General features: G+C 39.8%; 1 protein-coding gene across 1 annotated transcript; it reads right to left on the reverse strand.

Moving 5' to 3' along the window:
- Positions 1–1,919: 1,919 nt before the first annotated feature.
- LOC139128578 (pregnancy-specific beta-1-glycoprotein 9-like) lies at positions 1,920–26,450 on the reverse strand. The gene is made up of 6 exons (XM_070694330.1): positions 26,216–26,450; positions 17,259–17,579; positions 6,597–6,914; positions 5,164–5,445; positions 2,326–2,607; positions 1,920–2,163 (listed from the first exon to the last, which is right to left on the reverse strand). The coding sequence occupies exons 1-6, from the start codon at positions 26,298–26,300 to the stop codon at positions 2,066–2,068; spliced, it is 1,386 nt and encodes a 461-aa protein (XP_070550431.1). The 5' UTR covers positions 26,301–26,450; the 3' UTR covers positions 1,920–2,065.
- Positions 26,451–27,838: the final 1,388 nt, after the last annotated feature.

Genomic DNA, 27,838 nt, shown 5'->3' on the forward strand with positions numbered 1-27,838 from the left:
GACATGACCAAACCTATAACTCCCCCAGGACTTCGTCCGTTGGCACTAAAAAAACGCAACAGTATTACAGCTACACCGGCGGTAGGTTCATATCCAGAGCCCCGTACAGTCTGCCGCCGTCGCTTGAAAACCTTACCTAGATGAAATTTTGTCTATAGGCTGAAATTTCGCCGAAGTTTGACAAAATTGCATCGATTTTTCAGGTTCATATCCGACATTTTTGAGTTTTGAGTGCAGACAGAAATAAGTTTTGGAGGCAACATGGCTAGCTGCGACCCCATGTTGACCCCTAGCCCTGCGTACGATGCTATGTGCTACAGCTAACACACAGCATCGTACGCAGGGCTAAAAGTAGCGAGAGTTGCCGACATCGACGGTTATTTACGAGAAGTGAATAAAAGACTGTCATTTTTGGAAGCGATCGAGTAGCTGAGGTAGGCTGGGATGCGACTTGGGCCCAAGAACGCTGAATTTCGGCAGTAATTTGGCTTTTTACGTCAAGTCCCAAAATGGATTTGAAGTCACCGAACCTACGTACGGGTCTTTGCAGGGCTGTGGTACCATGAGCGGGGCGATTAGCTGTAGCGGAACGGACAGCATCGTACGCAGGGCTAGTTGACCCCAAGTGAAAATGTGTTCGCGATCAAATCTTCCTATATTTTTTTCAGAATTTTCGACAAAATCATTGCTTCTTCAATCTTTTGTAAAATATAAAATACTAAAATAAAAATGCGATGTGCCATGTCTCCAGATTTCTAAAATATCGTTCGTTGACCGTTCGACGGAATACTCATTTCACAAACTTGTGACGCAGTTGAAATTCAATACTGACCGCCAAATAATCTTAATGAGACGAGATCATTCTATACATCCTCCAAATTATCCAACCATTCGCGTTAGAGTTCAGCTCGCTTAGAGTATCATAACATTCTTCGGCCTTCGTTTAGATCGACCCTAATCTCTCCCATTCAGGAAATAAATACACAAGCTACCTTGACAAAACTTCGTGCACCATCGAGGACCAAACGCACTACAAATCTGTCTTGACGTCATCATCTCCTTACATGGTAATCGGCATACCGTATTTTTTAGCAAAGGAGACACAGAATACGTCGGAGTATTCAGTTTCAAAACGTATTACATTGTGTGATGTTGTCAAAAAAAGGTAATGTTACTGCAGTGGTATAAATTACAAAACACAAAAGTTCAAATCAGTTTATATTGACTGGCTTTACCCAACATTTCATATTGTTTCTTATGCCAGATTTGACCACGTGCTTACTGGCGACCCCTTTACATGCAAATTTTGTGTCAAATGGTGTGTTCTGCTGGAAAAACAAACGTACGATTTCTATATGAAGGAGGCGAAATTTGCCCTCAAAACTCGAAACCACCCCTTTTCGGGGTGTACCTAGCTATTTTGAACGAGCTTCTCGAATCTGCAGCTCTATTTCGAAATGATGGTGTGGTTTTCTCAGCTCAAGGATAAGTGTTCTCCATCGCTGTGGGCATTACTATTCTCAACTGGGGGTACAGTTTCCAGTCGTAATGTTTTTCATTGTGTCCGGGATATAAAACTTTCTTTTTCACACTTAATACTTTGATTAACACTAGTCCACATCTTGTCAGCGATTAAACATGTTTCAAGTTTAAATGTTAAATTCTGGTCTCGAGCCCTCTTGTTCGACCAAACTGAAATTACCCCTCCACTTTGGCTCGTCCAGTGGGTGTGTAGCAAGGGTCGTGCCATCGCCTAGGAAACGGAGGGTGCATTAATTGTTGCATTTCGATGCACATTTTGATTATATTCAGAAGATTTTGTGGCAAAAACTCAGATAGAGAAGCATTAATATTCACATCTCACTTATTCAAGACTGGCTGAGAGCAGCACTTCCATTCAGTTAACATCATTACGCCATTTATTATGCCAAGAAAGATGAAGCCAAGACATTTTGCCCTCCCTGGTCTCAGCCAGAAATGGTTATACCTTACAGAGTTTTTTCCCACGGAATGAAAACAAATGTACTTGGGCTGAGGCCCAAGTACAATAATAATAATCTCCTTTCTATGCCCTGTCATTCATAATGATAGCGGTGACAAAAACGATGAAAAAATGAAATCCGAGAGCGGCCTGGAATGCAGGAGCTTTACCAACAGTTGCGGCTGTCAAAATGAATAAGAACAAGTCAAAGATTAGTAAAATACGGAGGATGGTTAACGCCAAAAAGCGAAACAAAACAAACAAACAATAAAATTAATGGACAAAACATCGAAGATCGTATTCGAAAACATCCTTTTTTGGCAGATATGAATGATAATACTTACCTTTGACACTGAGTGACAAGGAAGCATTTCCAGTACCTATTGTACCATCGTGAAACTTGTTACTGGCGATACATCCATATACACCAGCATCTTTGCAGTCGACACGTGGTATATAGTAAGTTAGGTTTGACGATACCACTGTTCGGTCCTTGATACTAATAATCCACTCGTGGCTTTCAGCTTGCGGGTTTGCATCAGTAACGCACTCCAGACTTACACTTTGGCCTTCAAGGACTGTTATTTCATCTTTATCGGTGCCATTTATTTTAACGTCGGGGCCATCTGAATGTAAACCGAATAACAACTTGCATTATATGAAATAAGGTCATCTGATAACGATATAATAATGATCAGGCAGAGCTTTTGTTTATGCAAAATTCTACGTATTTCACGCATAATTACCCTGAAGTACGCAAAATAAATTGACGTCTGCGTAATCCGATATGCTTTGAAAAAAACGCAGTCTCGGTAACTAAGACATGAACACAGTCACGTGGTTTTCCTCCAATGCGTAGTTTATTCAGGAACAAAAATAAAATGTTTGCTGATAAAAAATGTTCATGATTTTGCAATATTTTGCGCTACTTTCTGTCAATAATGTAGCATCGATTGTTTCCTTCAAGGCTGTACCAATAAAAATGTAACATGTTCAATGGATTTCGTCGTTATTTCAAAAACATGTATTTTTCCCTGTTTTGCCCAATGCGGACTTGTAAACCCTGAAGATCTCCGCGTCGAATATCAACTAATTTAATCTAATGTCACTTGTAAATATAGTTTATGGCGGTCTGTTTGCTTCTTTACAACAGTATAGCGAGCTCTTTTCGAATATTGCAAATTTGGCTATAATTGCAGCCCTGATTCTAGTCTCATCTGTCCCATTTGAACGTGCGTTAGGTACCCAAAACAAAATTGAAACATCGAAATGTTGTCTGACTGAAGATGTCATAAATGATCTGACGGTGATAACCATGAAAGGCCCAAGACTTGGTGAATTTGACATCCGAGCGGTAATGATAGACGGCGACAAAGAAATCGTCGGAAGTAGTAGACATAAAAAATAACGATTCCGCCAAGAGATAGAACAGACCTGTATAAGGTAAAAATCGTTAAAGAAAAATACATTTTCAGTGCTGATGTTTATTGAACACTATACTGATTGATTTTTCAACTAGTTTTCGATATCGCATATGCAGCTACTCTATAGGTACTTACACTTAGTTCTACGCATTTTTTGATACATTTTACGCAAATGGAAAAAAAAACAATTGCGTACACTGCAGCAGGAATTTTGCTACAGTCCTATTATGAATTTTGTACATAAAGAAAGGCAGTCAGTAAGCTTGTCACTTACAATAAGTGAGTGACAGAATGAGTGAGCAAGTAAGTAAGCGTGTAAGTTCTTCAGTCATCTATTAATTTAGTCAGTCAGTCTCTCTATCTCTAGGTATACCTGTCTGTCTGTCTGTCTGTCGGTCAGTCAGTCTGTCAGTCAGTCTGTCTGTCTCTCAGTCAATCAGCCGGCCTGCAAGCTAGTCACTCGGTCAATAATTAATCTATCTACCAAACAGTGGGGTCGTGGATAGGCAGCCGCTTACACAGGTAAGTAGTTAGGTGGGGTGAGGAGGAGATAGTTAGTGGTCCAATTACGTATTTCATTCTGTAACCCATGAAACACTGATAGTGAGTGTACAGTTATGTTACAATTACACCTTGAACTTTGCATAAATCCGTGCTACAGCGGGGATCAACGACGCGAGTCAAATTGCTTATTCTTAGTTTATCTCGACTTGGCCTAGCATGCCAGATCTCGCACCTGTATGTACGACTGATTTTTGTCACGTGCGGTGAAGCCGCGAACAGCCCAATTCCGCAGGCTACGTAGTGTGATTATGTAAAAGTTAACTTTTCCCTTTTTTTGCCTGTACTTTGGAGATCTTATGACCAGTCAGCCGTGACAAATATTTTCGCCAACACATTCCACATTTACGTATTTACGGTTCCACATCAACGCTGATGAAATCCAACGACTTTAAGTATTTTTACTACAGCATATGTAGGAAAGAATGTGAGAGAGAGAGAGAGAGAGAGAGAGAGAGAGAGAGAGAGAGAGAGAGAGAGAGAGAGAGAGAGAGAGAGCGTGCGCTGAGAGACAGACAGACAGACAGACAGACAGACACATATTAGTAGTATTGGCATTGTATAATTATATATTGTAATTTTTTGCTGATTTCCTGATTGACTTAACAGTACCAGTAATGTAGACGCCTGTCTTCCTCAAAATAACGAGGGAGGAGTGTGACGAAGTGTCATGCCATTATTATTCATGAGCTGTCATACTATTCAGGAGGGCATGAATATCTGTCTGGGCCTACGTGTATACTGGTCAGTCTCTCCAGCTCACCTTTAACTTATAACCACTTAATGTACAGTAGTATAGTGTATGGTGGAAAAAAGTAACAATTTATAGATTAATGTACTCGCTGACTCATCAACAATGTGACGTTACCGGGCCTATGATGGTATTGTCGGTCACTTGGTAACGTGGCGGGGCCGTTGTTGAAGAAGGGTAATGAAGGCTGGGGGCAGCGAGTATTATAATCTAAGATGCTACTTTATTTCACTATACACTAGACAACGTACATAGAGTGATGCTAAGCTGAAGACTGACTGATATCCACGTTGGCTAAGATAGATATACATGTCCTCATGAATAGTAATGACAGCTCATGAATAATAATAACATAGCACTATGTCACATCCATACTTTGAGACAGGGGGTCAATATCACTTGATAGATATATAGACAGTAGAGTAGCTAGATAGATGGATACTTACACTGCACATCCATGATTATATCTTCATGGCATGACGAATTTGGCCAACTGTGAGATGGAAAGCTCTGGTTTTCGTATCGGCAGTTGAACCTAGCTCCATTGTCTGCTTTTTTAAGGGTCGTTTGATATTCATTGGTCGCGGCGGTACGACGCGAGATTTCTTCGCCATTCCTCAACCAAACAAGGTCACCCAAGAGGATGCCATTAATGTGGCAGGTGAATGTTACGACGTCTTTGTCTGATACCACTGTCGAACGTGGACCAACTCTACACTCTGGGAAGTCTGCATACAATAAATAAAATTATATATTCAGAAATGAATCCTTTCAGTGAGATATACAGAATTGTTTAAAAGCAAAGAGTACCAACAACAACAACAAAGCGGAGAAAAAGAGAATGGCAAACTCATTGACAAAAAGGGACAAAATGTCTAGTAATTAGTCGATTCGACGAAGGGTCGCACATGGTTATTTAAGGACCATTTTATCGAGAAAAAAAAAAACACCTGTCATGAAAGCGGCGGTCAAGGATCACCGGTTTTTGGATTAGTAACTACTCCACTTTAATTTTTTACACGGATATGTTTCATGGCTAGGAAGCACTGAATCTACAGAGATTAGTTTTTTATATGACCAAAATCGTACTCAGTTTAGTTCTCAAGAACTAAGTCTGTACCGTCTTATCAAAAAATAACGTTTCAAAGTATGATTCCGATATTGGGTTCAAATGACCAACATTGAAAGCAGAAGAGCTATAAATGTAAAAATGCTATAACTTTTCAAATTTCTACTGCACTCTAACAGTCCGAAAAACAATGCTAATTTGCGCAATTTTAAGGTGATAGTTTTCCCAAACGTGAATATGACCCTGGATTGACGTGAAGAAACACATCAATTTTTACAAAAAATAAATAAATAACACAAACATTTGACACTTTATCGTTTGGTAAAAGCATGGACGTCACTGCCTCTACTCTTGTAGAATGCTTAGCATAAGCGGAAGGGAGTTCAGCATTGTTTTGATCTGCTTATAGGAACAACACGGACTAGGACCTGATGATTCACGCGGTGGTTTATAGAACGTTTTCATTGACAACGATTTCCCCATGCAAAAGCGATCATTTTAAGTCTAAATACTCTAACTTTTCAAAAACATCAACAAAAAGGATGTGTCAAACAAAGCCTGTAACAAAGGATTGATTTTTCTGAATGTGGATTTTCCCTAAATTGTTCAGTAGGAGGCGTCGAGCAAATTCAGTGTCACCGCCATTTTCCTTCTTTCTCATATATCCAGTCCTTCCCTTTAAGAGGAAGGGCATGGTTAAAACAAAAGCAAAATGTCAGGATTGATCGAAGCATTTATTTTGCCTTTTCTATTAAACAAGGAAAAGGTCTTCAAAAGTTGCGGGATGAACTCTGATCAAGAATTACCTACCGAGTACGGTAAGCTCAGCACTTCTGTAATCCTCTCGCAAATCGAGTAGTGAGCAATCGTAAGTACCCGACAGATCTTGTGCGACGTTTGGAATGAACAAATGATATTCTCCCTTCGATAGATCCCCTGTTAGTTGATATTTGTCATTCAATATTCGAGAGCCGTGGGTGATTTCCACAAGCGGATCACCGGCACTGCTTTTGAACTGCCATTGAGGTGTCTGACTTTCCACATTATTGAAACTGCATTTCAGTTGTACTGCGCTGCCTACAACTGTTACAGTATCTGATGGAGTTTCTTTAAAGAGTGATGATGCATCTGTAAAAAAAAAAAAAAAAAAAAAAATACAAGATACAATAAATAGTTCAGGATTATCATGATGAACAGGGATATTGTAATGGATGGATGCTGTTCTTATTGTTCAGGATACAGCTTACATCCACCTATTCTTCTCTGAAAATGTTTCAAATTTATTGTATATTACGTTACACACTTACAGACGAAAAATTAAAATTGATGACGATGAAAGTTGGCATTTTCCTTGAGCTTTTAAGGAGAGCAGGAAAGTTGGCTTCATTTTCCCCAAAAGACCACCTAAATATCTATTAAATAAATAAAGATTGAAAAAATGCTAAAATATACCCGACAACTCAAACAGAAGAAACACAAGTAAACTGAGACGAGGAGAAAGGGTGTACACATCTATATTGTCGTGGAATTTCCTAACCGAACAGGCACCCTGATTGGACTCACCAGACAAAGAACTAACCGGGTTCGTCAGCAATGTCGATTGCCTCCGGTTTCAGGCCGCACCAGTGCCTCCGTCACGCAGAGGCCCAGTAGATCCAGCCTCCGATCACTCATGGCCACCCTGTGCGGGAACTCAATTGTCCAATCGAATTTCACCAGGATCACAAGAACTGCAAACCACGCAGCTTCCAGCAGTCCCTACACGCCAAGACACCGACAAGAAGTCCTTTTGGGGCATGCACACTGCATATGTCGTCATAGAAACGTCACCTCGTTCTACGGCACTCCCCCTTTCCTATACTTTTCGATCCCCCGAAAATTCCACTCCTTACTATTGAGTCTTACCAACAGGGCAACAACCTTGCCCACATGAAGGAGCCCTTGTAGTACAACATAAACTCAGTCTGGTGATATTAAAATAACAAGGAAGTATGTCTGTTGTCGAGCGTTAGTCAGTCTATAGCGTCAGTCATGTAAAGTTGATGGCAATTACAATCAAAGTAATCATCAGGCAATCACTGCCTCAAAACATAATTTGAACTAAAAGCTGGTAGCCATGACACAGAAGCAACCCGCACTGGTCAACCAACAGAAATAAATCACAAGGTGAGGCTTATCACCTTCTCATAGGTAATCGCTATACCTACAACCATGTTGATTGCAGTCGCTGGAGTCCAGGCTATAGTACGCCCTTCAAACTTACGAAAAGAAAGGAAAACAATGATGTGTATCTACCATTGAAGGCCAACACAATGCCAGGGCACATCCCTTGTCTCATGTCAGATTTTGACGATTTGAAAGGAAATAAACAGGGACACCTACCGACACATGATTAGAGGTCAACCATCGTTAGACTAAAACCAGATTAACACCAAGTAATATCAAAATTACTTAACAAGAAAGCTTTGCACAATTCAACAGTCTATCTGTCAATGAGTGTATATGTGTAGAACGATAACTACTACACCCTGAGTCTAATGACTCAAAGAAAAACACAAGACACATTGTCTAACAGTGGTCTACATTACCACATCACTTGTTAAACCAATAACAACTCAACTACAAAAGTATCAGTGTCAATGCAACCTAAAGTTACACCTTAACCTACAGCATTACACTTCCAGGATCTGTCCTGCTTTCGACCGTGAGGTCCACCCATTTACAAAGGCATTTCTAATCATACCAGTAAATCCATATTACTGAGCAGTTTTCCTCTCCCTCCTTGGGTAACGGTTAGTGTTCACTTCATCAGTTTTTGCAGACTGATCATTCAAATCATCAGATTTCTCCACACTTGAACTACCCTCTTTACTGTTTTAGTCCATGACCTCTGACTCTCGAACCGATAGGCCACCGTCTCCAGACAAGGCACAAGGGGAACAATTAACCTCAGGGTTTAAATTGTGAGACAGCTGGTCATTTGGAATTGTGCTGATATTACTGTCTATTTCCATAATGGTTTCAACTGGAGACTCAGTGGCGTCATGTCCGCCACCCTTGGTCTCCACATCAACATTTTCACCTGGCTTTCCAATCTATTGTCGTTGATCTAAAGGTAACAACTTCACCTTTTCCAACCAAGTGTCCAACGGTTTACCAGTATGCCTCTTCAACTTTTCGTAATGAACCACCTGAGCTTTAGAATGAGGAGTTTCCTGGATCCTGTACACCACATCTAATATCCGGCTTACAACCAGATATGGACCCTCAAACATCATTTGCAATTTAGGGGCATATCCTTTTCTCCGCTGCTCATCCCTAAGCCATACAAAGTCACCAACTTCGAAACCTTTCTTGGCGACATAACGATCATAATTCAACTTCTGTCGCCTCACCGTGACATTAAGCCGTTCACGCGCATGCTCATGTGTTTCTTGTAACCTATCTTGTAACCAAACTAATTACAAAATCCGTGGAAACACCTTCCACATCATCGGGTAATTCAGCCGCTAACATTGCTTCCAGGGGGAGTAAGTCTCCATCCCTAGCATCAGCATAGTTGGCGTCTCCCCTGTAGATGGACGAGGAGTACGCCGGTAAGAAGCATGTGGTCACACTCAAATTTTCATCCCAATCAGATTGACCCTCCTTGGTGTCCATATAAGACCGTATGTACGCAACCAAGGAATGATTAAAACGTTCAATCTGCCCGTCACTTTGAGGGGTGACGAGGCGTGGTGTAAGTCTTATGCGTTCCCAACAAGACACACACTTCCTTAAACACGTTCGATACAAAATTCTGTCCCAAATCACTGTGACACTCCAAGGGTGAACCAAAACGGGTGATGAAATTATCCACCAAAACCTTGGCAACGGTTGAGGCCTCCTCATTAGGCATCGCATATGCCTCCACCCATTTTGTGAAATAATCTCCTACCACAACAATCTTACGATTTCCACTCTTGGACTCAGGGAATGGTCCCACCATATCCAGTGCTATACGCTCCATATGATCCCCCACAGAGCAAATCTGCAATGGTGCATGCCTACTGACCCGAGAAGGCTTATTACAAGCACACACATTACACTGTCTTGCATACGCAAGCACATCAACGCTCATACCGAACCAGAAGTACCCTAACCTTACTTTTGCTAAAGTCCGAGTGATACCAGAATAACCCCCTAGCTTTGAATCATGGATCTCTGCTAGCAATAATATAACATACACCTTTGGCAATATCAATTGCCATCGTACAGCTTTTCCATAAGTTGTTTAATACAACTTGTATATAATTCAATTGCGCAGCTGTGCATACGACGCCCAGTATGTTTTAACCATTAGTAATGTGGATGAAATTTTCTCCTAAGGAGGGCGCTCAAGGCCTGCATCAACATACTTCATAATGACTCCTATATTTGAGTCAGCAAGCTGTTGACGTCTAATCTCCTCCTTGGACCAGGGGCACACAAGGGATAAAACTTCATTACTATCCTAGCCAGATACTTTCCTTGGCAACCTCTGGAAACAAACCTCAGAGTGGACTTTCTGTTTCTTGAGACACACTCTACCTTTGTTCGCCTCTGAAACATCACTGACCAGCTCACATCCAGAATCTGAGCCATTCAAACAATCACGGGTCACTCTACCAGGCGAATGATCTCTCTTAACATTGCCACCATGATCCCTTCCACATTGTTTACATGTCCTAACAGGTATACGGCTAAGGGCATTAGCATTCTGGTGTCGCTTACCAGCTCTATGCTCTATCTTGAAATCAAACTGCCCTAACACTTCCAGCCAGCGAGCTAGCTGCCCTTCCAAATTCTTGAATGACAACAGCCATGTCAACGAAGAATGGTCAGTGCGGACAACAAATGGTCTTCCGAGCAAATAATGCTTAAAATGCTTGATATAAGTCACGACCGCCAACAATTCCCTGCGAGTAACACAGTAGTTTCTCTCACTTCTACTCAGTACACGATTCGCATACGAAAAAATGCCTCTCAACTCCATCTTGAATCTGACTCAATACTGCTTCAGTACTGGGAAAACTGGCATCAGTGTCCAAGACAAACGGTCCTTCCGACAAAGGGAACGCAAGCACAGGCGCCATTGTCAGAGCTTCCTTCAACCTCTCAAAGGCCAACTGGCAGTCCTCAGACCACTGGAACACAGCACTTTTCTTTGTTAAATCATACAAAGGCCAGGCCAACTCAGCTAAACCTTTCACAAACCGTTTGTTATCCGACGCCAAACCCACAAAACTCCGCACTTCAGTCAATGACTTCGATACTGGCCAATCCTTTACACACTCTATCTTTTTGGGACCAAATGTTACTCCTTTCTTTGACACTCTGTGTCCAAGAAACTCAACTTCCGGTGCAAATAAAACACATTTCTTTGGCTTTAACTTCAGGTTAGCTGCCTTCAGCCTCCGAAAACTATGTCCAACCACTCCCATTCAGATTTGAAATAATCACCGAAAAAATGATATCGTCTAAAGCAGTGTTGGAAACTGGCCAAAATATTTGCCAGACATCAGGACTGGTAACTTTCAAAACTTGCCTGTCCTGCCAGAAAGTTGCCTGTCCTGAATTGTGACAAATCCATTCATTCAAAAAATACAAAACCATTATGTACTTCAAACTGTAAACAACTTTATTTTCAACATGAGTATTAACTGTGATCTTACAAACAAACTGTTCTGAATTCCACTGTTTGAAATGAATTCTAATCCGGACTTGAATACAAAATTTCTACAATAACAATGCTGATAACACACTGATTTATTAATTAGTTAATTCAAACACACTTTGCCCATATCGCTCAAACAGTTAAAAGGTTTCACGATAGCGGTTTTAACAACGGGGAAACATTTTTTTTTAATTTGTCTCCATTTTATGCCACTTTATCGTATAAAACCAAGATGCAATCTGTCATCGAATTGGTACTACAATCAACCAAACTGAAAAGATTGCTGAGCAATACAGAAAACATCATCTGGCAAAGAAAATCAAAAACTGAGAGAGCTGCCATATAAGTAATCAAAGTTGGCGGCATGAATTAAATAAACCAATACTCTCCTCAGACAAAACCGATTTCAAAAGCCGTTTACAGCAAATATTGTTAACGAAACCATGAAACCTGGGAATGGCTAAACACAGAGAAACAAGATTTATTTCTCGAAGCAGCCCTTCACAACATGCTTTTCAAACACCGGAAAGCAGGAACCAATATCGACCCGAAATCTATTACAAAGTCCACGAAAAATTGACACAAAACTAAAAGTTCGGATAATCGATTTAAATGCCTAAAACAAACTAATCGTTGACTGATTAGTACATTGTCAACATTTACTGTTAACATAACGAGCACTAGCAACGCTCAAAATATGCCCTAAAACAGACATCATTGTAAGCGTCCAGAAACTCCGGTCGATGCTGGGTCATGTTAATTATAATATGAAACCACATACCGGATCGCTCACTATAGAGTCAGTCAATAGTGGCTAACTCTCTCATAACGAATCTGGCTTCTCCTCTTCGAGGACGAAGATGACTTCATCACACAACCAAGCGGATGGGATACAAAACAAGAGAGCGACTGATGAAGGAACCCCATTTTGGTTCCGGAAACACCGTTAAGACGAATCATTCAATCAACAAACTGGTTTACCGGGGACCCAAATCACATGACTAGGGTCAAGCACTATCGATTCACCGGTGTCTCACCATGTATTCCACACAAAATAAATGCAATGATCCTTTTATTCACCATATCGTAATACTAAACAATCTTGGTAGAGCCGATGTGTGGAGTTGCCCTCATTTTCCTTTATATCCTTTATATCTTTATATCTTTCCTTTATGTCTAAGATCTTTATATTTATAGCACTGGCTGATATCGATCAAATCTCGCTTAGTGTGAGATTTACTAGTATGAGCGACTTCCTGTTAACCCGTGTTTACATGTCTCGCTTGCATTGCGTTCCGGCATCACACAGTTTCACAGTTTCAGTAGCATAAGCGCGTCGAAGTCGGACGTATTGGTATACTACGTTTCGTTTATTTTACACAACATCTAGAAGCAGCTGATCGATGAGATTACTGGGTATGCCGTATAGGCTACTATCGAGAGCCTGACACACGGACGTGGAAGTACAATTTTCCTCCCGTCCGACAGAAAAGTTACCTGTCTCGGACGGGAGGACGGGCGGTAGTTTCCAACGCTGGTCTAAGTACAACAACAAAAAGTTCCACTGGAGCCCTCGAAACACTTTCTCCATTAACCTTTCGAAAGTCGCTTGTGCATTACAGAGCCCCATAGGGAGTACTGTCTACTCCAAATGTCGACCAACTGAGGTCACAATGGCAGTTTTCTCTCGGCTGCGCTTATCAAACTCTACTTGATGATAACCTGAAGGTCCAGAGTACTAAAAACAGAAGCATTATACATGGCTTCCAAGTTATCTGGTATACGTGGAATGGGTTTGGCGTCCTTGACAGTCACCGAATTGAGTCTACGAAAGTCCACCACCAAGCGTCGGCTACCATCTTTCTTGGCCACCAAAAGACAAGGGGAAGACCAAGGGGATTCAGACTCAACTACCAACCCTTTATCCACCATAGACTGTACTTTCCTCTCTATTTCATTTTTCTTCCAATAAGGAGCCCTAAAACGAGCAACCTTAATTGGCTGTACATCCCCTGTGTCAATGTGATGAGTCAACACATCCGTCCTGCCAACATCTATAAAATTCCTTCTAAACACATCTGAGGTTCAATTAACAATTCATATACCTTCCGCTTTTGTTCCACACTCCACATTCTGAGCAGTGCAATCACACAAGTCCTTCATGTGTGCTGGCACCAGTGGTATGGCACCACCCTGTGTTGCTCTGTCCCCAACCAGAGTCTCCTGCAAGCAACTAGAATGGCCTGCTGAGGGCGCACTCTCTGACCTATGTCTGTCAATATCAACATCAAATGGGTATGGTCTAATATCCAGATCACTAGCATGAACCAGACGCAATACAGCCATTGTCTGTCCTTTCTTTATTTCACATATGTCAGAACCTGGGTTAAACACCCGAACAGGAAGTAACCTTTGACCCGGAGTTACCAATGCACTCGCAGTACGACATCCTATCTTAGAATGACGTGTCAGAGCTGTGGGTTCTACGATTGCTGTCAACTCAGACACAACCTCCTCTAACATACCAGCCACCCGTACATTTTTACTGACCCCTTTCCCAGGTCATTTCACTGTCTGTCCACTACAAGGAAAGGAAGACATCTTAACAGGGACGATTGCCCCATGACCTGGGGGCACACATTCATACGGCGCCACCTTTAACCGACACACAAACGGTCTCAAATTTATGTTAGCTGTGGGTATCTCCCCACCATCTATAGTCACTATACTTTTCTGTAAGTCCAAATTACAATCAAACAACCGCAACAGATCCATCTCTTGAAGCTCTGCACTGCCATCTATTAAATCTGCTATAAAGATAGGGTAACTAACACTTCTCGTGCCAATGGTAACATTGAGGACTGCATACCCCTTTAGTTCCATAGCCGACCCATCAGCCTGTATCATCTTGATACCATCTCTGATTATCTTTGGCCTTCTGTTCTCTGGTATCTGACAATACCACCTGTATGCGACGATAGTATGGGTGCTGCCTGTATCGACTAACAACTTTTCCTGTATTCCCTCAATGTTAACATCTAGCATCATCATGCGTCTATCACTACTATCACTATACAGTTTCCCATCTTTCTGTCTCTCAAGATTTTTTTCGCTATCAGTACTAGTGCAGGTCTCGCCCACAGGCTTACCAATAGACTGTGTCCGGGCTGAACAACAACGTTTGTGTCCAGCCCTGTGGCGCTTAAACCCTGAATTTTATTTCCTTGAGCAGTCACAACTCTCTTACTCTTCCTTGGACAATTCTTACGAATGTACCCACTCTGACCACAAAGTTAACAACCACTTTTCACATTGGGAACTCTCAATCTTTCCTTTTTCACGTCAGCCACATCGGCGACTAACTGTTCAATCAAGGAATGAAGGTCACTGACCTCATCCTCAACCTCAGCAGTTTTGCCGCCCACTGACCGATGTCCAGTAACTTTACCTTTCCCACTCAATGACAAGTAATTTTCTTCAGCTACAGCTGCTTTTACACAGTCTTCAAGTTTGGCTTTAGCGGATCTCCCAGTTTCATTTATTTTTCTTTTAATTGTTTTCTCCCCCACGGCATCAAAATATGCTCAATATAAAACCGCTGTCGCATTTCACCCCTTGCTTCTGAGTAGGCTTTCAAAACGGTTTCCCTAACGACCTTTGACAAATCCCGAAGTGAGTGACCTGGTTGCGTGCGAATATTGCGAATGGCAAGACGATAAGCATCCTCTTGTCAACCTGACCCCAACTGTTCACGCAACAATTCACAAAATTCATCAAAGGTCAAATCACCACCATGGCCTATGCTAGTCGATGCCATCTTCAGTGCAACGCCCTTTAACTTGGCCAACATCACCTGTAACTTACCATGATCATTCCATCCATTTATTGTAGTACACGCTCCAAAATGAATTTCATACTGAGCAACATCTGAAGTACCATCAAAATAATCCGGGCGAATTGCACCAAAAGCCACTGAACGGCTGCTTTCCTCCGTATTTCTCCCATCATTCAATGGCAGAGTCACATGACTATCACCTGACTGGCCTCCCGGCAATGGCCCATCACCACTGCTCGACAGGCCAGGCAACTCCGTAGCCTCCCCACGTACACGTCTACGTGACTCTGTACTGCTTGTCAAACCATTAAAACTGTCTATAACGAGCGGAGTAAACTCCCCATAAAATGAAATCGGTTCTCCACGACCTCTACCACGTCCGACTGACCTCTCTGGGGTTCTCTTTGAACGTAAAGGCCGATATTTCTGCAAATCTGCAGCGGATCTCTGTCCCAGCATTATACTAACCATACCACTGTCCTTGAAAACAATGTCACCTTCAGCGCTCTGTTCAGCCACTCTTCTGTGCCTATCAAGTCCCGTCGCCATAACACACACACACTCAAATAATAAACTGTATAAGGGCCCGGGACTAAGACACCCCTGAAAAACAGGCCGACACAACGAGAAGCACAATGCAAAAACGTGAGAAAGTCTCTCTGTGTGCAAATGTGGCCGCATTTTTTTGTACGGGGGAACCCACACAACACACCCCAGTCAAGCACTGGCGGAGAGACTTGATTCACTCGCTCCGATCGTGCAGGACCCCACAAACACTCGAAAGCTCACTCTATCCGCACTCTCACCGGCGACTACGAACCCAAGAGGCAAAAGCGTCACGCCAAACATCCCACCGCTGCCACCAATTGTCGTTGAATTTCCAAGCCAAACAGGCACCCAGATTGGACTCACCAGACAAAGAACAAACCTTGTTCGTCAGCATTGTTGATTGCCTCCGGTTCCAAGCCGCACCAGTGCCTCCGTCACGCACAGGCCCAGTAGATCCAGCCTCAGATCACTCATGGCCACCCTGCGCGGGGATGTCAGTCGATATAACTCAATCGTCCAAGCGAATTTCACCAGGGATCACAAGAACTGTAAGTCACGCCCCTTCCTGAAGTCCCTACACGCCAACACACCGACAAGAAGTCCTATTAGGGCATGCGCACTGCAAATGTCGTGATAGATACGTGGCGTCGTTCTGCAACAATATCAATGTAACAAAGTAGCCATCGTCACATGAGACAAGTGTGTAGTAAATATCGTCAATAATGAATGTCAACACCTGGGGATGTTTTTGTGTGTCACTCTCATTATGTTTTTATTTATATACAACTAATATAATCTGGCTCATTATATTCAATCATCACAGTATCAATATTGACAAAATGTATTGTGGTTGTTTAATTAAAGCGTTCCCACATGACTAAATCCATAAACGTCAAGTTTTAAAGATCATTACATCCACAGTGCTGACTAATTGCGAGGATTGCATTCTAGTATTTCACAAAGTAAAGTGTCTATCCGTGGGTTACTCAATTACAGTTCCATTTTTTCACTGCTCGAAAAATAAAATTCAGTCGACCAACTCAGAATACAATGAAGCTCCTACAGCTGTGTCAGACCAATAGCGAAGACTTAAAGCTAAGCAGGCCAACACACCTATTACCTTGAATACAAGCTGTCCTTTCAGTTAACTTTAAACGCTTGAAGATTGCATTTTCTTTTCCATATATCTCGTCTGTTCCTTTATAAATGGAAAAGGCATGGGAAAATAGGGTGTATGGATAAAACAGAGCAAAATGTCAGGATAAAGCAAAAACGTTGATGTACGTTTTCTTTCAGAAGCTGCTGATGGAAGCATTTATTTCGTATTTTCTACTAAACAACGGAAATGTCGTCGATAGCTGTGTAGGATGAACCTTGATTATGAAATACTTACTGTGTACGATAAGCTCAGCACTTCTGTAATCCTCCGGCGAACTGAGTAGAGAGCAATCGTAAGTACCTGACAAATCTTTTGCGATGTTTGGAATAAACAAATGATATTCTCCCTTCGATAAATCCCCTTTGAGTTGATATTTGTCATCGAATATTCGATAGCCGTAGGTAATTTCTACAAGGGGATCACCAGCGCTGCTTTCGAATTGCCATTGAGGAGTGTGACTTCCCAGATTATTGAAGCTGCATTTCAGTTGTACATCGCTGCCTACAACTGTTTCAGTATCAGAAGGGGTTTCTCTAAAACTTGGTGTAGATGTACCTGTAACAAAAATAGCCAGTACAGTATACAGTCTCAGATTTACCATAATGAAAGGGGATGTTGTAATAACCAGCAGCCTGGTTTTTTTATTGTCCAAGAAAAAACGTACACTCTCCAATTCTTCACTAAAATGTGTTGTATACACATTATGTATTATTGACAACGAATTCTAGGGCTGACACGAATTCAGGTGGTAAGAGATATAAGTGACGTGCAGGCCAACGAGACAAAGTGATGATAATACAAGCTGGCGTCTTTCATGAGTTTTTTTTAAGGAGAGAAAGAAACTGAATTTTTCCCAAAGACTCTATCAAAATAATATCAATACATATGACAAAACAACTATAACGAATGAGAGAAAAGATAATTATTAGACGACAAAAGGAGACGAAAGGCAGGTAAAATAAGGAGAGGAGAAACGGCTTACATATCTACTATCAATATAAAAGTCGGCATTGCCAAATAATACAAGCAAGTTTATCATACGTCTCGTTGATTAAGGAAATCAATCTTTTTGCGTCACTCTCGCCATCGTTTCATTTTATACAACTATTATCTGTTACGATTTCCATTAACATTGGCCTAAGTGAACTAGTGCTGGTCTGACGAAAAAAAGAGGGAAAAAGACTGACATGTAAAAGTTAGAATGTTTCGATTTTTAAAAGTTTCCAACTGATTTGGAAGACGTGTATGTTGCACACAAAAGTCGAGCTCGAAAAGTTTGTATAAAGAGAATCTACTTTTTGGCGGTTAAAATTTCACTTTTATGTTAGTAATATTATTTCCATCATAAGCTTAAACGACGTGAGCTCACAAACGAATGTATGGCTTATATCTGCAATGCCATATATCATTATATTCGAATACCCAAATCTGAATATCCAAATTTTGGCCATACAAATTTTGACATGGGCGCTATCCGGTTCAGGCCCCGAGAACCGGATAGTGCCCACGTCTATGAATATTCAGCGTGAACGAGGGCGATAAAACTACAAAGAATGCTTCGGATAAGGCTTGCAGGAACGCAAACAAATTATATCCTCTAAGTCCCAAATTCTACACTTGGCTCTTCTAAGTATTTCTCTGCACTCCCACCTGGTCAGTCCACAAGGATTGGATTTTTCGATAGTTGAGAACGACGACACCAAACGATGAGTCCATTGTCCATTTAGTTGAAACGGATACTAGCAAAAAGTGCATGTTCTGTTGGAAAATACCAAAGTCACCACGTTTGGTCGAAAATGAAAAGAAATGCGTTGCGACACACGATAATTTCACAGTCCCTCATACCACGGCCATACATGAACGCGCTCGCGTATGTCCGTACGCTCTAAGCTGACATTGAATGGTATGCATTACACGTCAGCGACGAGTGCTGCGCTTGCGATCGTGTCGATCGGTACGACGGTATGACATGAATCAATGGTCCAGTTCAAGTGACTTGAATGACTATATACAAAACTGTTTTGATGTTTTCTGCTCTGTTATGGACAAGGGTCTGGCATTCACAGGTGCAGAACATTTCGGCCAAGGGGACATAACACTAAAACAAAACTGACCAACTTCGCCTTTTGTAAGCGCTAGCGTTCCCAGGACAATGATTCGTTCCGCCCGTACCGGGGCCCGTACCTCGATCCCAGCTTTGTACTTAGCCGGAGTTAACTGTTTTTATCTTTTATCTAATGTAAGCCTAGTGTAGCCATGTGAGATATATATATGGTCCAATTTCGATATGTTGTAGTCTAATTTTGATATGCTGACTTATTTACTATATCAAATCACAGACAAACAGAAAACTCAACTCACTGCTAACATTGCCGGTCAACTTCAAAAATCATGTCTCAATTTTCTCAATTCTCTTCCAATAAACCCGAGACAATTTTACTGACAGTATTACACTGTCACAAACTAGTCTGTTATGATGGACTGTGTATACACTAAAGTTTTCGATTTCATAAACCAGAATTCAGATCTCTCCGTTCAAGAGACGAAGACGGTTTCTCTTACAACTCAACCACAAGACTCAAATTATGATGATCGTTCTTTCTCGTATGTCGCTGTAGCAAGCAGCCATAGCTCTCGTACGTTACGACGGAATAACTCTTTTTCCATTGCATGACTTGGGGTTTTTCCCGTTGCAATCCATATTCGTCCGGGAAAACGAGAGCTACTACTGCACAGATGAATAGACTTTCTAGTCATATTCGGTCAGCATCAAGTACTGAAGTTTTGAAATCTTGACTAATGACCTGCTTCTCTGAGAAAGCATAGTCATGCGACAAGCGCCAGTGAAAATTTTCTTTATGCTTTGTCTGGAAAACTTAGGTGATTTTGCTCAGCTCACTTCTGACGTTGCATTTAGTTGCGTTTAGGACCCAATAAACAAAATGTTACACTTGGTGGGGGTGTCCGTGATAAGTGGAACGGCGTTTCTGTCCAATCACTGGCCATGCTTAGTTTAGGCGTCAAATTTAAAATTCGTTGTTATCAGTGCGTACATATTGACACACACACCCACCAACTCATTAAGCTGGCAAAAGCTCTCGCAGAAATTTGTATGGGAAAAAGTTGTCATGATATCCAAATCTTATCAAGATATATTTTTAGGGTTTATACAAAAAGCGTTCACCCCATGACTCATTAGGATGTCATACACTAGCAATATATTTCTTTATAGCAAGATGTCAATGATTAGAATAAGGAATGTTAAATTTGATAATTGAAGTTAACGACGATAACTAATAGACTCCATTTTTGTTCGCTGTTTTTTCAGAAGAGCATTGCATCCACACTGTCGATCGACTGCGTAGGTTGTATTTCAGTATTTCACAAAAGAAAGTGTCAACCAGCGGGCTACACAACTCCAGCTTGAAATAAAAATGTCGGGCAATACAATAAGAATACAGTGGAGCTCCTGTAACGTATAGCTATGCACGCCCACGCAATACTAATTATAGTTTGCATTCTTTTGATACGCTAATAAGAAGCCGACCTTTCAGTAAACTCAAAAGGCTTCATTTGAAGATTGCCTTCTGAGTGACACAAGCTTTTTATTGACGACGTAAATGCTTAAAGGTCTTGCTATGCTTTGAACAAAGGTCAACAATTTGTTTACCTTCAAGACTTGAGCTTACAGAGAGTCTGTTTGCAAGAAATGAGTCTGCTCTCCTGTTGCTTGCTGTTATAGTGGATTAAATTTAGCGTCAGCATTATGATGCCTACTGCTTATTTCTCGTTTGTTGCACTGCGTCTTGCCAAGTTGAACTAGTGTAGACATATCTATTGTTCAGGTAAGTCTTAATGTTGTAAGTTAAATTAATTATGGAAATAATTTTACTTCGGTCTTGTACCCACTTGCCAATAACAACATCATACATTTTGCATTATGGGTCATTTTAGCTACAAACACTTTAAATTCGACAAGATTAAGTTAAAGTGCACTTTTTGGTGAAAAAGAAGTATACACTTATTGTGCACACAAAGCATTTACAACGAATCAGCCTTTTGATATGACGTTTAACTTAATTTTTCAGTCGATGAATCTAAGGGCATGTTTTGACCTAGCCATAGAGTACATTAGAAGGGATTTGGGAAAATTATGCTGTTTTTATTACCGTAGTAATTAAGGAAAATAACCGCCAAGATATTTGGTTCACAAATAAAATAGGAAAACAAGAAAGAAAACCTGATGACGGAAAATATTGTTGATGGTAGTTTCATTGCCCCACCTTATTTAAATTATGATGACTAAGTAAAATGTGACTTTAAAGTTTGTCAACCTTGACTTGGGAAGATCTATTAGCAATTATTATGCAAAATAACTCTGATGTATTAAGGTTTTCTCCATTAAGCCAATATGTACTGTTATATAATCCCTTAAGGTAGAACGTGCCTCGGGGGCAGATATTCGGATTATTTTCAATTCTTTTCTTATCTACCACTTGTGGGGTTTCGTTTTAAAGCTCTTGGTGAAAGAAAACTTTTTACCGGCTTAGTTTTTTGAAAATCGAAAAATTAATTTTTCTATATAGAGTTAACACAGGGATGGCGGCCATTTTGTATTTCAAATATCGGTAAATCTCGAGTAATTTGTTTCCCTTGTTCCAAAATTTGCACGGTGACTCCGATTTTTATTCTTTGTTTTGAAAGAGAATGGTTGAAATATACTTCGAGGAAAGTTTGAGCAAACGTTTGTGTGTTCACTTTCGAGGTGCATACCACCTTAACAAACAATGTTTGCAATGTTAGTAACATTAAGATATTATTCAATTTTCGTTTGACTACAAATCCAATAAAAAATAATTGTTGTTTTAGAGGTAATAATACTTTTAATCCCGTTTATGATCTTTCTGATTAAGCAATTATTCACATAATATCCGAAAAAATACGTAATTTTTAGGCATTGTTATAGCCTTATAAGGGTTGGCGAAACACCCATCTCACTATACATTTTATCAGTACGATATGCGCTCAACACAGTGTGTATTAAAATTAATGGAGCAGCTGAGCAGAAAATAGATAACAAATAGGTTTGGCCTATTTTGATTGGATTTAAAATAATCATCGACAACTCATGGGACTTTAAAACCTTCTACAAAAAATCTGATACAATTGTAGTGCCAATGTAAATGTATGATCGTCTGTAAGACTACAACAATTGTTTATTGCTCCAAAATATAAACACTTTTGAAAGCGATGAATAATTACCGATGCTATTTTTGATTTCACCACATATGATAGTACTTCGGCGTCAACATAAAATACGTGTACGATACACATTTGGCCTTATTTTTTCAATTAAAATTCTAAAATGCTATATTCTGGCTCACGCCTAGAAAATGAAATGTCATTTAATTGTTTATATTTTCATAGAGTGTACCTGTATATTTGTCATGGATTGGATGGACAGTAACTGCTTGACTCTAAAGGAGTACCGATCAGCAGTTTGTAATGTTTTAGTTTCTATGAACACAGAGGAATCATTGCCCATATGCCCTCCTGCAGGTGAATGGATCAGGAATTTGAGTAGTTATCCTGACCTTGCAGATAGCACTATCGTTGACTATTTCTTTCATAGTGTGACAACTGCATGAGCAAAGCAAGGAAATACATAAACATTGGATGGAACGTTTATAAAAGTAACCATGTAACGAACGTTTTACTTCATGACAGTGAACGCTAGTCATTGTTTTCTAATAAAATAAATGGTTTTAAAGTCATATACCAAGGCTGACAACCCTGTACCCCTAAGAAAACAGTATTGCACCCTAATTAGTTTAATTTGACTACTGGTAAAATACTTGGCGGGAAATGTGTTTGTAAAGCACGGTTGGGTGGGTATAGCAAACATGCAGCAGCCACTTGTTTGTTGTAATGGATTTTCGGAGATGTGGATTACCAGAAATACCAGCAACTATATAACTAGCACCCTGAAATTACAAACACACCACCATCCTGGTGTTTATGGTAACACAGCTGTAAAATTTGACTAAAGTGACTGGATTCAGCATGACCTATGAACGTGACTGTAATTTGGATAGAGTCTGTCGTCCAAGAAAACGGAGAGATAATTATAATGCTTGTCAAACAGAAGAAAAGACAGTCACAAAGGAGAAAGTAAAACATCTTGCAGACTTTCAAGGTGACTGTTCTAGATCATCTCTTCTTGGTGAGCTTCTTTATTCTAAACCTTGTGAACCAGCAAGCAGAAATGTTACAGATTGGTGAGTCATTCTGTCCAATGACCGGAATATATGTACTCCCATCTTATAATCTTTCTTGCACTCACTCTGAGGGTGCAATTATATATATAATGTAGGTAAAAATGCTTATGATTTTTATGCATCGAAAGTAAATATCACGAGTGACGAGTCATCGTGGAGGACAGAAATGTCAGCTCGGGGTCAATACATAAAGCCAAACTAGCATTCACACCGAAAATTAAGAATTAGCCAGTAAGTTAAAAGATGTCATCTTTAGACAAAAATATCTCCTTGGTATCTCCCTGATCTATTTGAAAGAATAATAAATCCAAAGTCGTTTTAAAATAAACACACTAAATTTGGGCCTTGAAAGTGAGCATATAGCTGTAGCCCGGTATGCACAAGATCTGGAAAGGAATGGCTACACAGTATCAACAAGCGATATGGGATTGGTTGTTAATCCAAATTATCCTTTCCTGGGTGCTTCTGTAGATAAGTTTGTGACAACTATACAACCGTTTATTGATACTGATAAAAGCCCCCAACATGGTTGCATTGAAGTAAAATCTCCATCAAAAAGTATACAAGTATACACCAGAAGAAGCTTCCAAAATGGCTGATATTTTTTTTTAATTTGTTGATAATAATCTTTCAACTAAAACAGAATCATGAATATTATTTTCAGATACAGTGTCAATCATTCGAGTGTTGCTTAGATTGACGTAATTTGCTTCTATAGTCTCCAATAGGTTTTGCTGCATAAAGACATAGTTTTGTGGAAGGTGAAATGTTGCCAGTACTGGGGGAATTTTATTTTACCTATGTTTTGAATGAGTTGAAAAGATGTAGCACAAGCTATTACAAACCGAGTTGGATGTCTATACTAAGGTAAGCCATACTTTTAATGTACATAGACACAATTTGCAACAACCTGAATCAACAAGGAAACTGGACCTGACGACGAGTGTTGACGTAGAACTGGAACTGATTTATTAAATACGGAACCATGGCCAAGCCTCACGGCCCGGCCGCAGATACATGAATCTGCCTGTGTGTGAGTCAGGCCCTGTTGGTCCTGGTTATTTTTTTTTTCTGTGAGTTAGTGTGTCCATTTATACAGTATCTTGGCTATATCGGATACCGACGCCATAAAGAATACATAAGACAATACTTTGATTAACCGACTTTAGAAAAGATACAAAAGGACAACTTATCACTCCTCCTCGGATAGCATGCTACAATTATTTTGTTTAAGACCCTCGCTATGAATAAATTAAATTGATAACAACGGCTCAATGTTATGATTGTTTGAAATGCAATAGAACATGGAGGTAGTACGCAGAATACCTTCATGAAAAAAATAAGTTACTGGGTGAATTTTTGAAAGTTTAAACGAGCAAGACCATGTTGTCGATACCATGTTGACATTTCGTGGCACCAGCATTGTTCAAGTCTAAATAGAGAGGAGCTGCACGGGACTTATCGCGTCCAATGACCCTAATGTATCGAGAGCATGAAATATTAATTTTGTCTGCGCCAATTTGGAAGATCATGACAAATATGCTCTCTGTTTTTTTTTTTTAATTTTAATAAGGCTCCTTAACCGCATACCTACAACACAGCAACACATAGCAAATCTTCGAGCCTAGTAGAAACGCGGAATGGGACACTTAAATCTTACTATAACGCAAATACAAGCGGGTTTGAAAGAAATGAAATTTTTGAGTACTATTCTTAGCTAGGAATTATTCGATTATATTGTCATTTCGAAACTTGCGTTCGGATGAAATCACTGTGATAAAATTTTCAAACGACGGGATCGCTCAATAGAATCACTGACAGGAAATTAACCAACCTCGGTAACTCTAAAACCAACCAATCTGACAGGACACATGCATAATTTTAACAAACTTTAAAAGCGCCAAAAGAAGAAACTGAACTCAAGATACCTCAAGAAGTAAAAGATTACCTACGGACAAAAAAAGTAATGACATTTTCTTGGTGCACAAAGAAAAATTAACCATAAGAAAAAGTAACTAACCAAAGAAACAAGGACTCAACATAAAAGAACAAACAGTACAAATACATTTTACTGTATTGTGATTTTTTTAAAGAACGTACATTAAGAAACATTTAGACTTGTATTTTTGCTGTAACTGTGACATTTCTTGAGTGACACATTGACATTTGCTATAATTTTATTCTGTGAGATCTCGTAGTGTGTGGAGTAACGGCCGGCTCTGTCATACTGCCTGATGTCACACCCTCAGAAGCAAAATACTATGTTTCACGATTCTGTATGAAAACACAATATGAACGTTATCTACATTATGCTGTCTTTTATTTATTTTTTTTCGACGTGCTGGTTTCCTTTGTGTATTTATAATGTTGCATCTCATATTTTACGTGTGCCCTTGGTTATGCAAATCCACCTTTGTATGAAATTTAATTGGTTTACTCTCGCGGAAAAAACCCTGTTGATTAACGTTCAATTTTTTATTCTCTCAAAGCCCTTTTAAACAGTGTTAAGTCCAAATAAAATATCATTTCACGCACTTGAATCACATATTTTCCTACGAATGAGTATCTATTTGATAGCCATTTTCGAAAAAAAATTGCAACACAAATGCTTTGTATCTATTCCGTTTTACGCTAAGCTAGCCTTGTCATTCGTAAACAACAAAATGGCGTCTCCAGCACGCCAATGACGTCATCGACGTAGTTATACAAATCGCGTTTGTGCAAACACTTATGAAGGTTTTTTCGCACAGCTTCATTTTGAAAAAAAAACACCGTCCCCTTTAATTTCTGTCCGAACCACTGAGCTCGCTGTTTCTTAACCGAATTTCCATGGTTTTCTTTTGATTCATTTGGACAGAGCCTATTACAATATGTTATTAACGAAATGCCTGGCAATAATTTGAGTGAACTTACCAACATCAGCTGCAGCTTCTCTTGAAAATAGAAGTGAACACAGCACACAGGCTATACAAGGAAACAACGATGCAACTGTAGACATTATTATATCACGTATTTTGACATTGGTATTCGTCTAAACTGGTTGACCCCTGTGCGGACTCCAACATTCGTAATAACAACTGTCACTTTTGTGTATACGGTAAAGTCCCTTTTCAGTTGACTTGTGTGAGTCTGCGTAAACAAAGGTTAACCGATGGGCACAAATAAGTCACGGGTGAAGGGTCGACAAGACAGACTCGTGTACAGCAAGCCATGGAGAGTGCGTCAAGTTGATTGAATGATTGAAATCGACTGTTGTCACTCAATACGTGTAATTCGTAGACACTCATTTACATGTTCATTTATTTTCTTTACACAGCACTTTTAATAATGAACACCTACAATTTTCAATTAGGTTACACTCAGAAACACCTCTGGAGGGGATGGGAATCGACGGGGTGGACTGTTAAAATACAAAAGGAATGTTTCGGGCACTCGAGGGGATTTGGGGACTTAAAGAGGGAAGTCAAAAAAAAACTGTCTCTGATCGATATAAAAAATGTGTTGGGTTTGTCAATTTTAAGCTATATCATTTGGTCCGATCTATGACCCGACACGGGTCATAGATTGAACAATCACTTCAAAGCATTATTATATTTCTCGTTGCTAATTAACGTCTCAGACTTTCTTCCGACTTTAATCAAATACTGCCGCCATAAAGTGTTAATTCGAGTTTTCACGCCTTCTGCGGTTGTACACATGATGCACAGTACGTAGTTGAAGCATTTCCATTTCTCTATGTGTGTGGCGAGGTCCAACTTTACCCCCATACTTTCTATTTATTCTGTATTATTCTCTACAAATATATCGAATAAAATGTCACACACAAAAGAAATAAAGTGTCATTTTTACAAAGCAATTTTTTTATTTGTAATAAATATCGAATATCTGAAAGGTGGGCAGTATGATCATGAGGTGTACATGTGTATGTACATTTATTTATTTATTTATTTATTTATTTATTTATTTATTTGCATATCAACAGCGACATCAGGCAGCCACTACACTAAAATTTGAACACACAAAAAGTACCCTTAACATCAAACAATGACAAAAACAAATTAGCATGTATTTTTAAGGTAAAATGAGATTCATCAAAAACATCGACCTCGCAAACCTTATCAATCAAATCATTAAAAATTGGTGACGTTCAGACCATTTTTTGTAACATCAACTCTTCAGTAAGGGATGTGTAATAGAGGTATATATCTGGCAGAGAATCTAGGTATAAGAAACTGCACAATTCGTAGAGTCATAAGAAGATAAAATGCATTTACGCACAAACATACAATCACATAATTTCCTACGCAAGAACAAAGGTTGAATTTTAAATAAATTACAGAGCAAATCTATAGTCACCATCACCAAATGGAATTGATGCAATATATAATAAGTAACAACTTGGTGTTATCTATACAGATTTCAGCAAGGCTTTGATAGAGTTGATCACGTTTTTCTGCTCTACAAATTACAGTATTTTGACATTCATCAGAATATTCTGAAATGGTTAAAAAGTTATTTAAATAATAGAAAGCAATG

Source organism: Ptychodera flava, unplaced genomic scaffold (assembly GCF_041260155.1).
Source record: "Ptychodera flava strain L36383 unplaced genomic scaffold, AS_Pfla_20210202 Scaffold_60__1_contigs__length_796720_pilon, whole genome shotgun sequence".
In the NCBI taxonomy this organism is placed as follows: Eukaryota; Metazoa; Hemichordata; class Enteropneusta; family Ptychoderidae; genus Ptychodera; species Ptychodera flava.